The sequence below is a fragment of the Microdochium trichocladiopsis genome (assembly GCF_020744255.1).
Source record: "Microdochium trichocladiopsis strain MPI-CAGE-CH-0230 chromosome Unknown B0I36scaffold_13, whole genome shotgun sequence".
NCBI classification, from domain to species: Eukaryota; Fungi; Ascomycota; class Sordariomycetes; order Xylariales; family Microdochiaceae; genus Microdochium; species Microdochium trichocladiopsis.
The window spans coordinates 878,495-892,500 of NW_025763556.1; the positions used below are offsets into that span (position 1 = coordinate 878,495).

The 14,006-nt window shown below is 55.7% G+C and overlaps 5 protein-coding genes across 5 annotated transcripts; 2 read left to right on the top strand and 3 right to left on the bottom strand.

Annotated features, from left to right (window-relative positions):
• Positions 1-260: 260 nt before the first annotated feature.
• On the top strand, positions 261-1,715 carry B0I36DRAFT_278253 (putative amidoligase enzyme-domain-containing protein). The gene is made up of 2 exons (XM_046151437.1): positions 261-673; positions 725-1,715. The coding sequence occupies exons 1-2, from the start codon at positions 573-575 to the stop codon at positions 1,512-1,514; spliced, it is 891 nt and encodes a 296-aa protein (XP_046005352.1). The 5' UTR covers positions 261-572; the 3' UTR covers positions 1,515-1,715.
• Positions 1,701-4,412, bottom strand: B0I36DRAFT_299277 (uncharacterized protein). Its single transcript, XM_046151973.1, has 2 exons — positions 2,872-4,412; positions 1,701-2,791 (listed from the first exon to the last, which is right to left on the bottom strand). Exons 1-2 carry the CDS (start codon positions 4,299-4,301, stop codon positions 2,200-2,202), a joined length of 2,022 nt encoding a protein of 673 aa, XP_046005353.1. The 5' UTR covers positions 4,302-4,412; the 3' UTR covers positions 1,701-2,199.
• Positions 4,413-6,541: 2,129 nt separating this feature from the next.
• B0I36DRAFT_378120 (uncharacterized protein) lies at positions 6,542-7,973 on the top strand (the record flags this gene model as incomplete). The annotated part of the gene is made up of 3 exons (XM_046160633.1): positions 6,542-6,778; positions 6,912-7,405; positions 7,502-7,973. 3 exons carry the CDS (start codon positions 6,542-6,544, stop codon positions 7,971-7,973), a joined length of 1,203 nt encoding a protein of 400 aa, XP_046005354.1.
• Positions 7,974-8,408: 435 nt separating this feature from the next.
• On the bottom strand, positions 8,409-12,020 carry B0I36DRAFT_436390 (uncharacterized protein; the record flags this gene model as incomplete). The annotated part of the gene is made up of 4 exons (XM_046162822.1): positions 8,409-9,066; positions 9,130-9,648; positions 9,700-11,639; positions 11,846-12,020. 4 exons carry the CDS (start codon positions 12,018-12,020, stop codon positions 8,566-8,568), a joined length of 3,135 nt encoding a protein of 1,044 aa, XP_046005355.1. The 3' UTR covers positions 8,409-8,565.
• An 891-nt stretch (positions 12,021-12,911) lies between these two features.
• B0I36DRAFT_378121 (isochorismatase) lies at positions 12,912-14,000 on the bottom strand (the record flags this gene model as incomplete). Its single annotated transcript, XM_046160634.1, has 4 exons — positions 12,912-13,216; positions 13,458-13,622; positions 13,696-13,843; positions 13,920-14,000. The coding sequence occupies 4 exons, from the start codon at positions 13,998-14,000 to the stop codon at positions 12,912-12,914; spliced, it is 699 nt and encodes a 232-aa protein (XP_046005356.1).
• Between the last annotated feature and the right edge of the window lie 6 nt (positions 14,001-14,006).

The following is a 14,006-nucleotide window of genomic DNA, read 5'->3' on the forward strand; positions in this document are numbered from 1 at the left end:
CAAGCTCCTCACCCCGGCCGCTGTACTGAAAGAGTCTCCCAGGCTCATCGAGACATGGGTTGTGGAAGAAAAGCTATAGTGATGCAGGCACATATAATAATAACACAGCAGTCGCTGTTCTGGGATTGATACGAGGTCAGGTCAAATCTTTTTCATAAAACCCCCTTTACGACTTTTCTGAGCCATCATCAGGAGGAGGCTACACATAGAGTCCCTGTATCGCGATGGCTTCCCGCAGCAGCAGGAGTGGGCCGTCTGATCGAACCCCAGCTCCTTCACCTGCACCAGCACCACCTGCACCACCAGCACCACCAGTGCCTACTCAGCCTCTAACGCACCGGCCGCACCCCTCGACCCAACCCTCTTCCAGTGGACAATCTCAATCACCCTTGCCTATTGGCGTTGTTGCTTTTGGGGTCGAAACGGAGTTCTTGCTGGGACCAAAGGTTGTTACTCCAATCTCCCCAAAAGAGCAGAAGTTTGTCGACTGGCTTCGGGGTGGACACTTCGGCCAATTCGTTCAAGGTCTGGCAGGTTTGCACAATGAGCGGGTTGAGGCAGCATACCCTCGAATGGAAACTAAATTGTTGCCGTCGGAAACTTCAGTGGCGCCACACACAACATGGAAGCTCACGACCGATCCATCAGTTGACACAAATCAAGCCCCTTGCAAGTCTGCCCCACACCTCAATGCTGCATCAAGAAGTTCGTGACGGGCTAACAGTATCTCAGGGGGTCTCGAGATGGTATCCCCCATTATACAATTGACGGAAAACGGCCTCTGGGTTCATCCGATCAAAGTGGTATGGAAATTCCTCGAGGAGGTGTGCGATGTGGGTGCCAATGACAGATGTAGCACTCACGTGCACCTCTCACTGCCGGAAACCTACTCTGTCATTCAAATGAAACGGCTGGCACAAGCTGTGATCTACTTCGAGGGTGCCGTTCCGCTTATTCTTCCCGAGTCCCGCCGCAGCAACCACTATGCCAGGAGCAACTGGAAAGACAACGAGTACTTCAAGGGCGACTCACGTGACCAGGCCATGGCGAAACTCGAGGGATGCACAACGATTGAGGCCGTCATCGAGATGATGAATCCCGGCAAGCACAAGCGATATTATGGCTGGAATTTCACGGCGTTCAAGAGTTACGGAACAGTCGAGTTCAGGCGCGGGGCGGGCAGCACGAACGCCCAACAGGTGCTGCAATGGATCACACTCTCCACAACCTTCCTGCGTGCCAGTCTCAGAATCGCCACCAGCGAGGATTTCAGGCATTACCCCGAGACTGTTGGTGGCTTGTACAGGTTCCTGTCATCAGTCCCACGCGCCCAGGACAATTGGAAGAAACTGTTTGACCACAAAGATTTCGACCAGTACCAGGAGCCCCAGAAGCTTGGGCAGCTCCGGCCCGCGGAGGAAGCAGCTTTCCAGAGGAAGTTTCGACATGACTCTGGGCCCAGCCTCATGCTCAACGCCATCGCTGAATATAAGAAGGCTCAGAAGAAGCATTAGGCTTCTTCCAAGGCACTGCTCTTCGCGCCACGTCGCTATGGACTGCGCCCAAGATATCGATGGATGAGAGATGCCAGTACACCATCGTATGCCACGTTATTCTTTGTCTTTCCTTTCTTTCCTGTCTTTCCTGTCTTTCCTGTCTTTCCTGTCTTTCCTGTCTTTCCTGTCTTTCCTGTCTTTCCTGTCTTTCCTGTCTTTCCTGTCTTTAATCTTGGGTTTGCGCCCAAGCTCGGGCCTGTTGGGTAATACAGAAATACGCTCCGTTCGGCTCTATGTTGAGTGGGTTTGCATCTGATTTCTTTCTGTCTCCTTTGATTGTTTTGGGGTTTCTGTTGCTTCAATCTTTGCGTCTGTCTGATTGCAGAACAATCTTTCCTGTCTTGCAATTTGTCGAATTGCGCAAGTTCTTGCTTCTGCGTGAAGCATACAATCGCTACCATTCAAGTCCAATCATCAATTCTTCTACGCGACCTTGTCTCCAATAGAATGAAGCAAATCGCTACTGAAACTTGTCGTTATGGATGTGAAATGCAAATCTCAAGTAACTGTGGCCAAAATAATGTGTAATCCAGAGGTAAGTGTGTTCGTGATATTGATGTCGGTGAGACTAACTGCTACAAAGCACAATAATCTCTTAACTCAGTTTACAATGGTTGACTCCGAAGTCCCAGCCCCTGCCCAATCATGCATCAGCGAGAATGTCCTGACTCGCCTTCTGGGCAATCATGACGGTCGGGAGCACGGGGAAACCGCCCGGGCTGATGGGGAACACGCTGGCATCGACGACGCGGAGGCCCCTGACGCCGCGGACGCGGAACTTGCTGTCGAGCACGGCGAGCCTGTCGCCCGCGGGGCCGATCTTGCAGGTGCCCACGACGTGGTGACCAAAGGTCTGCTCGTAGATCCACTGCCTGTCCTCCTCGGGCTGGCTGCAGTAACCCGTGGCACGGTCCCAGCCGCTCGGGCAAGGGGGCTCGATGATGGTCCCGACGGGCCCAAAGGGCGGGGCGAGCGCGGCCATGTTGCGACGCACCCAGGCGACGGCGTCCATCATGGCGCCGAGGTCGACGTCGCCGCCGGCGGGGGACTCATACTGGGCAATGTTGATCTCGGGGGTGTCGGTGGGGTCGCGCGACTTGATCTTTACGTAGCCGGCGTTGCTCTGGACGCTCATGTGCGCCAGGCTGCGCCACAAGGTGTTGGGCCGGTCGGTGAAGATGCCCAAGTCGGTCTGGTTGGTAGGAGGGAAGAAGCCGCGGAAGACACCGGGCGGGCTACGGGCAAGATGACCGAGGTTAGTTATCTGGGTTTGTATCGAGCAAGCGGCAGGGAACTTCGAGCAGCATAGACTCACCCAAAGGTAATGACATCACGCTTGCCATTGGGCGAGTGGTCAGTCTTGAGGAATGCACACTCGCTGTTGCCAGAGGGGGCGGCGTAGGGGCCTTGGCCGTTCTTCCACGCCTCGAGACAGGGGTCACCCGGGGCGCCGCGGGTGCAGGTCGCCCAGGCAGGATCGCCGCCGATAGTGGTGATGTTCTGTGGGCTCAGGCCGGCAACGGGCAGCTCCTGGTTGTCGCGGAGGTTCCGCCCGACACCGGGAAGGTCTGCGACAACCTTGATGCCGAGGCTCTTCAGATGCTTAGCGTCGCCGACACCGCTGAGCTGGAGGAGCTGGGGAGTGTTGAAGGCACCGCCGCTGACAATGACCTCCTTGCGAGCATAGGCGCGCTTGAGGACCCCCTGAGGTGGAGGGCGCTTAGCATACTGCCATGTGCCCTTGTAGACACCTTTGCCTTCGAGAAACTCGACACCCACAGCCCTGGGGGCAGCCGCGGTGTGGTCAAAGAGGATCTTGGTGGCGAGCGACTCGAGCTGGAGCTTGAGCCTGTGGCCTGCACCAACTGTCTCGAGAACCAGGTCGCGGGGTGACCACCGGCGACCAGCGTTGTTGTTGTGATTCGGCAGGCCGAAGCTGCCGACGGCAGTGTCTCGCGAGGCGCCCAGGTAGTTGCCATCGCGTTCGAGCTGTGCGAGGACCTGCTCCTCGGAGAGCTTCTCGCCTGCCAGGTCCGACGCGAGCTGGCCCAACAGAGCCAGGCGGCCAGGCTGCGTCTTGTAGAAGTCGGAGTCGCCGGAGCCAATGTCCATGAAGCCGTCGAAGCCATGGCCCGCCCTCGATTCGTTGCCCCTCAGGTAGCGGTTGCGCTCGACCCTGACAAAGATGTCACGCATGTGCTTGGGGCCCCAAGTCCGGTCGCCGGTGATGGCGGCGATCTCGGACCAGTCGGCGTCGTTGGGCAGGACAGATGCCATGGCGTTGACGAGCGCGCTGCCACCGAGCGAGGCTCCGCGAGGGTACCAGATGCCGTTCAGCTCAGCCCCCTGCGGTGCCTTGTCGGCACTTCCGACCCAGTAATCGCCGCTAGGCAGCGTCCATACCAGAAGGCGGTTCTTCTTTTCAACTTCCGGGTCGGTGTGGTGCTGGACAAAGAAGGACCACTTGAGAGCCGGGTCCGCCGGGTACTGCAGGGCCGGCAGGACAGTCCCCAGGTTGGCACTGTCGTCGCTGCCAGCCTCGATGAGCATGACCGAGTGGCCAGCTAGGGCGAGGTTGCTGGCGACGACGCCGCCGCCGGGACCGCTGCCAACGACAATGTAGTCGTAGACATCTTTGGTCGGGAAGGGCTTGGCCGAGACAAGAAGAGCCGCAGGAGACAGGATGAGGAGAGCGGCCTGATAGGCAACCACGACGGAGCGAGTCAGCCAGGAGGTGGAATACATCTTGACCGGGCGAGATGGCTGTGAGCACAGAGGAGTGACTGGAGGGAAGGGACCAGAAGCCGGCGATCAGACATGAAAGTAAATCGGAAGGAAGGCGAGCGCGACTTGTCTGAAGGTTACATAGAGTAGGTGCATTGCATCGTCAGGGGTAGCCTGCATCGTGGGCCAGCCCGCATGCAAGAGGCCATGGACTTGCAGCTTGGCCCTGACTCGGCATGCAATGCCATGCACACCGGTCGGAGCATCTCATTCCACCGTGCTTCTTAGAGGCAGGATTACCTGTTGCAATCGGGGCTGTGAGGATTGTTGGAATCCCCATGTAGCCAGGGGGGATGAGATGAAGATACAAATCCCTGTCGGTGCCAACTTCAAAGGGTCGCGGCGGTGACCCCAGGACACTTGCCGGCAGATCCCGTGGCGTGTTCCACAGCATGGATGGCTTCCACGACCACCATGAATCCGTGCGGCTCCGAGAGAGTGTTGCCCAATCACTGAGTTTCTATAGCAGTTGTCAAGATCCCGCTCCTGAGTTTTCCCTGCCCGGAAAAAGAAAGAGTAGATCTCGACGACGCCGAACCCGAGCCCTGTCCCATTCCTCCGCGCATTTCAGCCATGGCCGGATCCGACATTTGCCGGCGTTCGCCAAGCAGCAGCGACCAACAACACTCAGGCAGCATCAAAGCAAGGGTCCCCCTCCCCCGGCCCCTTCTCCAAATGTTGGGACCAGGGTCCGCGGAGACACGGAAGCTGCTCCGGCAGAACTGATGCGAGCTTGTGAAGATTCCCCACAAAGGCGGGCCGGGCCGGGGCAGTACTTTAGCAGAGACCGATATCGACTGCAGGAACAAAGACAAAACGGGCCTGCCAGGCTCTATTGCTACGAGTATGCGAGGACTGTCTTACAGGCACGATCGGCCAGCATGCACAGTAAATGAAGCAGGCTGGGTGGACATCCCGAACGCAGTCATACGGGACCTCTACCATACAAGGCGCCATGTATCCTGGCTTCCCATTTGGGCAGTCCAGGGGACCAGAACTCAATTGGGGCTTGGCTGCCATTTTCATGGCGAGGCGCCCAGTTTCCTAGTTGACGCCCCGGTCCAACTTCAGCTCGCCGTCTTGGCGGAACGCTGGGCGCCAGAACACCCAAGACCCCTTGCTCTTTTTGTTATCCTGCTAAGTTGTTGGTCCCCTGGCCCCGCCCGTTCGTGTTCGTTCCCTCTTCTTCGAGAGAGGAGTTCCCCACCATCCTTGGTCAAAACAGGTTCATTAGCAGACACTGCACATGCAGAAACTCGCCTTGTTCAAGCGGCCTCGAGTGTCTGTTGGTGACGACTGTGCCTTGGAACTGAAATCAGGGGCTACTCGCATTTCTGGCCGAACTTTGATGTGGTCAACGACATCTGTGATGGCTTTTCCTACACTGCGCAATTGCCACCCACCTAGCTGCCGACCAAAGCCCGCACTCCTGTACAGAGAGCTCAAGGTTATGTGCACGATTCCGATGATGTGCCGAACTGATTCTCTTGCAACTGCTGTTAGGGGGCGTGACGATCATTGGACCGCGCCTGTAAGCTTGCAATCTAAACATCCCTTGGCCTGAGCCAGAAGTGGCATGGAAAGCCGCTCACCGGTGTCATCGTGCAAGGAAGGGCGTTGTTGGTGCACACGTCGGATGCTGCGTCTCAAGGTAAGGACACCCCAGGCTGGTGGTCCATGCTTGACATGCATTGTCCACGCGCAGTGAAAGTGTCGCCCACACTTCAGCCCCGAACGATGACAGGGTTGTGTCCGCCGTACCCCTCGGCCCGCCCAGCGGACGCCTTTGCAGCGGACGCGACTTTCAACATGGATGCTACAGTACACTCGACAACATGGGATGGCAGAAACCTGGGCGTGGGTCTAAACCTTAATCCTTGTATCACGTTGCAGATTCTGGAACGGGAGGTTGAATGTTTGGTTCGGCCGAGAGGCACTTTCCAAATCTAGCCACCGTGTTATGCGTCTTGTGGGCGGTGGTGTGACACATGTTAACTATGACCAGCTCTGCCACTGCGTCAGGGTGAGGGCATTCCTGGTGTCGAACAGCACATCAAGCTCATATGTAGAGATTATTCCGCCAGCAGTCGCTTGCCGATCTGTATCCTCTGCCCTGACCTGGCACTTTGACCACCGTCACCGTACCTACCACATTCATTTGCGAGCAAGTCTGCGACGAGAAGACTCGGTGCATAGTTGCCATGGTGCTTGGGCCCGCGCTGTCGTGGCTGCACGCCCGTCTAGCGCCAGCGGCACAGGCGCTGCCACCACAATCTCTCGATCTGTCGACATATCCGACCACGCCCTGGCAGCAGTTCGGCCTCGCCATCGTTGTGCTTTTCCCGGTGCTTGCCGTCATGATAGTCGGCCTGCGTGTCTGTTGGCGTTTCAAGACCAAGGCGCTTGGAATCGACGATGCCTTCATCGTCGTAGCTACCGTGAGTGTACACTTGTTTCAGCCACACCGTGACGCAACGTTCCGTTGGTGGCCGGCTGTCTGATGGGGAGAACATTTACGGCAATTCCACATTGTTGGTACAGTTACTGACGGTGAGCGCAAACACGCTGCAGATCCTCGCCGTGGCCGAGGCTGGGGTATCCTATGTCATGGTCAAGCTCTCCTACATTGGCGTACACGTGGAGCAGCTCCCGCAGACCCCATACGACCCGACACTGGGCAGGATCTTCAACTACATCGTCGTCATGCTGTACAACCCGCAGCTGGGTCTCGTCAAGTCGTCCGTCCTCTTCTTCCTCCTCCGCCTGGAGGGAGAGCAGAAGCGGGGTGTCCGGCGCGCCATCCACTGGCTCAACTGGTCCAACATAGCCCTCTTGGTCGCCGTCCTGTTCGCCTCGATCTTCACCTGCGTCCCCGTCCACAAGTACTGGGACCGATCGGTCGAGGGCGTCTGCAACAACCAGCCTATGCAGTACCTCGTTACGTCGTCCATCACCGTCCTGACCGACGTCCTGGTCCTCACAATACCGATCTACCTCGTCGCCGGCCTCCAGATGCCCCGGAAACTCAAAATTGGCGCCATCGCAGTCCTGTGCGCGGGCGTTGTGTAAGTCGCTATCGTCCCTTACAGTCTGCCGTCTTCCGGCTTCCTGGCCATACAACGCTAATTCTCTAACGTCTTTTCTTCCTTGCTCTCTCATAGCGTCACCATCTTCAGCATCCTGCGCCTCCAGATGCTCGCCGACCTCTACTTTACGCCTCGCAGGGGCGACTGGTCCTATGGCATCGGCTTCGTCTACTCGACTGTGGAATGCAACGTCGCCATCATCTCCGCCTCGGTCCCCGCCTTGCACAACTTCTCGAGGCAGTGGGTGGCGCCGCGCAAGCTCAAGTTGAGCCACGGCGCAGACTCCCAAGAGGAGGGAGGAGAAGGCATGGCTTCCTCCGGTGGGAGCAGCGGCAAGAGTGCCCGTGTTGGTACAGATCGCTCCCAACCTAAAGCGGTCAGAGCGAACGGCGAGCCCGTCGCCCTCCGGGAATTGAAGGGCAGGCGTAGCAGCCGGGTTTATCACAACCGCCTCGAGAGTATGAACGAAAGCGAGGAGGAAATCCTTGCAGACCGCAAGATCACCAGGACGACGGAGATCGAGTTGCGATACGACAGTCGTGTATGATGAGGTGGACAAATCAAAATCAAAAGTGCTTAAATTCGTGCTGTTGCCTTTTTGATAAGTTAAGGCCGAAGCGAGCATGCGCCAGAGATATGCTGGAAATAAGATTCAACGATGCCCGTGCACCGAGATTCTAGGACTTTGTGTGATTACGAGTCCTCGCTGACTCCCACTCTCCCCGAAGTCCGAAGACGACTGAATCGGAACGCCGTCGCCATCTCAACTGCCTGGCTGAAGCTAGCTGTTTCCTTCCCAGGCGACTGAAGTAGGGTAGCTTGCCTACTTATGCAGCTCACCCACTTGTGGATTATGCTACTGGCATAGTGATAAATTATTAAGTAGTTTGTTAAAGAGGAAAGTACCAGCAATAACGACCAAGATGATATCACTCATTCTACGAAAGGACGGCAGTGAAGTTCGATAGTTGCAATCGCGACTTGATTCTGTTCTTCAGCGTTATCCAAGTACGCTTCTTATGTTCTCTATCCAATGACGTCGTTATCATCGCAGCAGGCGCTGAATGCATGGATCAGCAGTAACAACAAGCGGACCCTTCTCGACAGTCTCTCAAACTCAGTCCCGATCTATACGATCCTTAGTCAAACTTTGAAAACACACAAGTAACCACCGTCATCAGCAGCGCAAGCGATATACCCAGAGGAACGAAGGCATTGGACAGGTTGTCCCTATGGTTCGCGAGTTGATACTCGTCCATGGTCCCGTCCACTGGCGGCGATAGCCACTTGAAGAAGAACCACGTTGCAGGTATGAGCGGCGATGCGGCAAGGGCGATGTAGATGGCAGCCACGTAGAACGCCCGCTCTGTCCGTGCGACAATACCCCAAATCACGTCAATGCGTTTGTCTTGTCCCGAGTCGGAACCTCGGTCGAGCTTCTTCTTAGGAATTCGGACAACAACGCTTTCAGTCGAACACTGCTGGACGTCACAGTGGTTGCTCCAGTTCCAATAACCATCGCGGAACTCTTCCCAGCAGACTTGTGGTCTCAGCTCTTGTTTAAGATAGAGATATTCGTCAATGTTGTCGGGTAGACCTTCGACGGCCTCATGATACTTGTCCTTGCCGTAACGTTTGAACTGCAGTAGGGTACCATGTTAATGATCTTATGACCTGGGTAAAAGCATGGACGAGATACTTACCTGGTAGAAGTCACATCCTGCAAAAGTGTCAAGGCTGAATAAACTCTTCAGCCACCCTCGGTGTCTCCAGAACTCCCAACGCATGTTGTGATAGAATCTCTCGTCGCATAACTCTTTCGTGTGGATAACGCTCTGGCGCAGTCTGACATTCCACGGCAGAATGCTCGAATTATGGACCATGAAGAATATGGCTCTAGGCGCCGTGGCGGGCAACATCTGTCCATGCTGATTCGCGGCCGGCGGTGCGAGCCGCTCATCCTGATCTTCGTCTCGTTTGTCGTCTTGCTCTGTACCAAAGTCGGCCCATGCCTGCTGCCTGAGTCTGTTTGGTCTGTGTTTGGGCGCGGCAGTACCCCCCTGACGGGGTGTCGATGTTCCACCTGATTGTACGGCCATGATCTTGTTCGGCCTCGTGCGATTAGGTACGCTCTCAAGATCCGCTGCCGCATTTGCAATCACGCGCTCGAGTGCCTTGCCAAAGCGTCGCGCGACAACTTCGGTTCTCAATCGGCCGCAACGCTATGTCTGTTGTGAGCGGTTGCCCGTGGGTTTCATGTGAACTAGACTTACACATCGCCACTCGATCCGAACTTGCTTTTCAGAAAGGCTTTTCATCACTGGTGCGAGTGGCCACCAGTCCCACGCACCGCCTGTCATCGTCTCTACAGCCGACTTGAGAATGTCTGTATGACCTGGCTGCTTAGTATTGGCAAGGAGAACCGATGGCTGCGAATACATCATTTCGCTAAGGATCCTCTCCGCGTTCGGCTCACCCCGGCGAAGCCGAGGACACAAGCGCTGGAGCCTGGCTTTCAGCGACGGAAACCCATAGTCATAGATCTGATCGAGTAACTGTTGGAATGCATTGCTGGACCCCACAATCGATAAGAACTTGATCGGATCAATGGCTTCTGTATGCAGTCTGTCGGTTCCGTCATCGTCGTCGCTTTGATCTCCGTCCTGATCTTCCTCATATGTATGATCCTCTGACAAGTCGGACTCAGAGCTTGCTTCGCCCCCACGTTTCGACTCATCCTTCAAAGCAATAGAATGCCCCTTTCGAACGATTTCAGAAGCGAAAATTTGTGTTCTACCACGGAACAGTGCAGCCATGTCGGCGTCCTCGCTCGGGATTTCCACCTGTAGTACGTCCACGAAGCCTTTCAGCATGGATCTTATCCGCTGCTTGACAATAAAAGACTTTTCCTTGCCCAGTACTACAAGTATGGCTTGTGTGACATGCTTGTCCTGGAAGAGAAGATCGGTGAAGTTTAGATATATCGCGCCTAGATTGGAAACCTTGAACTCGGCTTCGGTAGGCACGGTAGAGGCGGAATACCGTGAGAACAGATCATCACAATCAGAGGCAGAATCTGAATCGAGGTCGGAACTTGTATCAGAGTTTGACTGGGGGCGTTCACTGATAGTGCCAAAGGTGACGTTCGGGAATTTCCGCACTGCGTCCATTGTGGCGAATGCTGAGTTGGGACCAGGCGATGTTGTTTTGGGCGACTCCGCCGTAGGTCGTGAGCGGGACGGTGGCGCAGATCTCTCAGCATATATACCGCCTGAACTGTCCTGTGTTGAATATGGACGTAAATGATCCAGCACCAGTCCTGATGATTGACCCTGATGTCGTATCATGTCAGATGGAGATGTGTAATTGCCGATGTGAGGCTCAAGTCGATATACATCCGACGTCATCGATTGCGTCTCAACGACCATCTCGCCAAACATCTGGTCCTCGGTCTCCCAATGGTCCTGTTCATCTGCCCAGTCGATCTGGACTGAAGACTGCTGCATCGATGCCGCCATGATCTCTGTTTCTTTCTGTATCTTGCGATGGCTCTGCTTGTCTTCCGGCTGCATAGACTGCATCTCGCCCCCATCACCTGTGCTGGGCCGCCTTCGTTTTCCATTTTGCTGCTGCTGCCTGTTTTGCTGGTCGCTCGTTGTTGCCGTAGCGTTTTCGAGCGCCCTCTGCGATTTTGCCAGATATCGGTTCAGCTGCATCTGTAGTGTAGCTTTACGTTTTCGACTATACTTCTTGGCGTATTCTTCCACAATTATGTCCCATATGTGTTCGCGATCGAGTCCCTCAAGTTCACACCTGAGGAGGTACAGGAACTTGTCTTGTTCACGGGCTTGATTGACGAAGGCGATCCTCTCCGAAAACTCGAACGGGTACTCATGCCCCGAGGCGAGCCCAGCCGAGCGACGAGTCGGCTGTCTGTTGGGAACGAATGCTGGGTACGGGCTCACGTGGCTCGTCAAGTGCTCGGGCGGCCACTCTTCCGTAGATGATTCATGTAGTCTTTGTATCTTTGCAGTTGCCCATGTTGACGCCTCGGAGTCTTGCAGGGGCTTGGGCTGGGACTGGGGCTCGGCCTGCCGAAAGGTGGGATATTCGCACCGCTGCCCGAGACGAAAGCACTGCGAACATCGAGGCCGATTCCCCTCGCATTCGTGCTTTCTGTGACATTGATGGGTCAGTAAAGTACCAGGCTGATCTAATCGGTGATAGAAAGCACATGTTGCTGGCGCGTCGTCACTCGCTGCGAAAGGAAAAGGAAAGTCGCATGCATATCCCTTCAGGGCGGCTCATGCCTCAATACCTCCCCAAAAACGAGGAGACGCAATTGGGAGTCCCCGGGGACTCACATTCGTTCGCAGTTCGAGCAGCAGTTTCTAGTGTATCCTTGACTTTCCTTCCCACCTGCCCGGCTAGGCATGCTCGTGCTCGCTTCGGCGCTCGAGCTCCGCCCTTTAAGCTCGGCATTGTCGGTGCTGTCGCTGCCAGGTGGATGGCTGTCGGCGGGCGCGATTGTATGAGACGAGTGCAGACAAGGCCGAGGCATGGGATTGTCTGTTGAGGACTGCGCTCTTGTCATCGTGTGGCACGTCTGGCGAATGTATCCGTCGGCTCTAGTTTGTAACTCTGATGACACTTGGGATGCTACTGGCGTTGAGATGGGGAAGGAGGAAACACGAGAAGCGGAACCTTTTGTGAAAAGAGCGAGCCTCTGAAAGGATCCAAGCTTGCCTCGAGCTCAGCCTCACGAATATGCAGATAATGCCTGGTGAGGCACCATTGCCTTATATGTGGCGCAGCCCGTGCGTGGGGGCCTCAGCCTCGCTGCTCAGCCTCTGCAGTATGCAATATGCAACATGCAACATGCTGTACGCTTCTGCTCATGTTGTGCTCGGGCTTCCTGAAAGTCAGCAGCCGGCAATCCAGCGGGCTGGTGCTCGAACTCGAACAGATAACGCGAAGGGAGGGGCGACGACCAAGCTGAGCTGACATGGCTTTCACTTGCCTGAGAAATGCACAGCGCATTACTCTCTATTCTTTGTGAGTTTCTCATACAATGAGAGTATGCAGTGCCGTGTTTGAGGCAAGGATGCGGCTATCGACTTCATCATCAGACGTAACACGGCTTGCACGAAACGGAGGTCTGCCGTGTGAATGAAGTCGTGGAAAGTATCAATACTATTTGATCTCAGCGGCTATCTTCCGCCAGAAATTGCAGCTCAGAGAGTGAATCATTGGAGTTTGGAGAGGCTCAGTGGTAGCTATTCACTACATGTATGGTTTTAGATCTTGGTATAGGCATTGTGCTCACTGAAAGCTGCTGATCTTTGGGTGCCCACGTCTGACCGTAATGCCACCGTAGCCGTGCCATCTTGAAAGGCCTGATAGCACACGATCCAGCCACACGTTCTCACGACTTCCACAACCCTACTCGTCTGTAGACGACACGCGCCGAGCACACACCCCTGCTTCAAAACTCATCCTCGCCAGGGAAGACAGTGCCGTTGTTCACAGCGCCGAGGTGCGCGCGTGCGACAGCACCGTAGGCAGGCATCCACCGGTCGAAGAAGGGAATCATCCTGGGGGCGTCGGGCGAGCGCCAGTCGCGGAGGAGGTCCGCAGCAATGGCGAACCAGGAGACGACATTGACGCCAGCGCGGGCCATGCGGTCGTTGGACAGAGAGCGGACGAACTCGGTCGTGGTGCCCGAGGCCTCGGCGTTGGCCCACACGCTGTAGCCAGCCTCCTTGAGGGACAAGGCTAGGAAGGTCGTGCCTGCTCGATGGGTGACGCGAGTAAGTTTATGGTTAGCCAAGGCAGCGGAAGTACGTCATTGTTTGTCAGAGTTCGAGTTTGCCCCAGGGCAAGAAAAGGTTCTGGGCAAACCAACGGGGGCCATTGTATCCCCGATTGGGTAGAAGCTCGTTGAACAAGGAAAAAGAAGCTGGCAGGGGTAACTGGCTGACAGGGATTGTTCTGCAGGTCCTCATCAAGACAGGGATTATCAAGCACTTACAAACATCGGTCGCGATACCCGCAATGATGATCTGCTTCTTGCCAGACTTTTCGACAGCTTCGCGGAACTCGGCATTATCCCAGGCATTGATCTCGCCGTTGCGTTGGATGACCTTGACGTCCGGGAACATGTCGAGAATCTCGCTGGACATGGGGCCGTTGGGTCCTTGACGACAAACTGTCAGCGTTCATGAACTCTACTGTGGAAGCCTCGGGTCTCAGAGGGATCACATGCGTACCAGACTGAGCAGAGGTAGTCAAGACTACAGGGAGGCCGAACGTCTTGGCGAGGTCTGCATGGGCGTGGATCGAGTTGCGGAAAGAGACAGGATCGAAGTCGCGGACCAGAGAGAACAGGCCGACCTGGACGTCGACGATGGCGACGAGCTGGAGATTGCGTGTGAGCAAGATGTCATTGGATGAGGTGTGATTTCACACCCGGAGGTCAACTGGTTGAACATACCGCATTCTCCTTATCAATCTGCTCCCAAGCACTGGCAAGTGCCACCAGAGGGATAAGAAGAGTCGAGACGGAGAAGTTCATGTTGGG